General features: G+C 45.6%; 1 protein-coding gene across 1 annotated transcript; it reads left to right on the top strand.

Annotated features, from left to right (window-relative positions):
* The first annotated feature begins 520 nt into the window (after positions 1–520).
* LOC138893890 (uncharacterized) lies at positions 521–898 on the top strand. The gene has a single exon (XM_070178558.1). The coding sequence runs from the start codon at positions 521–523 to the stop codon at positions 896–898; it is 378 nt and encodes a 125-aa protein (XP_070034659.1).
* The last annotated feature ends 325 nt before the right edge of the window (positions 899–1,223 follow it).

The following is a 1,223-nucleotide window of genomic DNA, read 5'->3' as shown; positions in this document are numbered from 1 at the left end:
GTGGTGAGAACGTACCCTTTAGAGAGGTCCGCCCAAATTTACAATCAGGAAATCGTCCAGTTGCATGGTGTGCCTATTTCCATCATTTCAGATAGAGGTCCTCAGTTCACTTCACATTTCTGGAGAGCAGTACATAGTGAATTGGGTACCCGGGTAGAGCTCAGCACGGGCTTTCATTCGCACATTGACGGATAGTGGGAGCGGACAGTTCAAATTCAGGAGGACATGCTCAGAGCATATGTGATTGACTTCGAAGGGCAGTGGGATCAATTCTTACCTTTGGCCGAGTTTGCTTGTAAAACAGTTATCAGTCCAGCATCGAGATAGCCCCATTTGAGGCTTTGTATGGTCGGCGATGTCGTTCCCCCATCGGTTGGTTTGAGCCCCGCGTGGCCAGTTTAGATGGTACTTACTTGGTAAAGGATGCTTTGGGTAAGGTAAAGTAGATACAGGAGGGACTTCACACAGCTCAGTCTAATAGAAGAGTTACACGGATCAGAAAGTGCGTGATTTATCATTTATGGTAGGCGAGAAGGTTCTCTTGAAAGTCTCGTCGATGAAGGGTATCATTAGGTTTGGAAAGAAGGGCAAGCAGAGTCCGAGGTTCATCGGTCCATTTGAGGTGTTGGAGCAAATTGGAGAGGTTGCTTACAGGCTTGATTTGCCTCCTAATCTATTAGGAGTTCATCCAGTTTTCCACGTGTCTATGCTCCGGAAGTACCATGCCGACAGGTCACATGTGTTAGATTACTGTACTGTTCAGCTAGATGAGAGCTTAGGTTATAAGGAGGAGCCAGTTGCTGTTGTTGATAGGCAGGTCTGCCAGTTAAGGTCTAAGATCAGCGGAAAAGGTCCAGTGGAGGGGTCAACCAGTCAAAGAGGCAGCTTGGGAGACTGAGGACGATGTTCAAAGCAGATATCCACACTTATTCAGCACTCCAGGTATGATTCTAGACCCATTTGAGGACGAACGTTTGTTTAATAAGTGGAGAATGTAACTACCCGACCGGTAGTTTTGCTTTCTAGATCCATGTTCCCCTATTTAAGACTTCCCGTATTTGCTTTTACTGTTGTATGACTTGCGGGGATGATTGATTTGGTTTTGGAAGGGTTTGGGTTAACTTCGGAACACTTATTTCCTAAATAGTGGCCTAAGGTAGCCAAGTTTGACTTGAGTCAACATTTTGAGTAAACAACCTCGAAACAGAGATTTGAAGGTTCCA

Source organism: Nicotiana tomentosiformis, chromosome 6 (genome assembly GCF_000390325.3).
Source record: "Nicotiana tomentosiformis chromosome 6, ASM39032v3, whole genome shotgun sequence".
NCBI classification, from domain to species: domain Eukaryota; kingdom Viridiplantae; phylum Streptophyta; class Magnoliopsida; order Solanales; family Solanaceae; genus Nicotiana; species Nicotiana tomentosiformis.
Note: the sequence above shows the minus strand (reverse complement) of the source record. Positions and strands in the feature narration are given on the sequence as shown.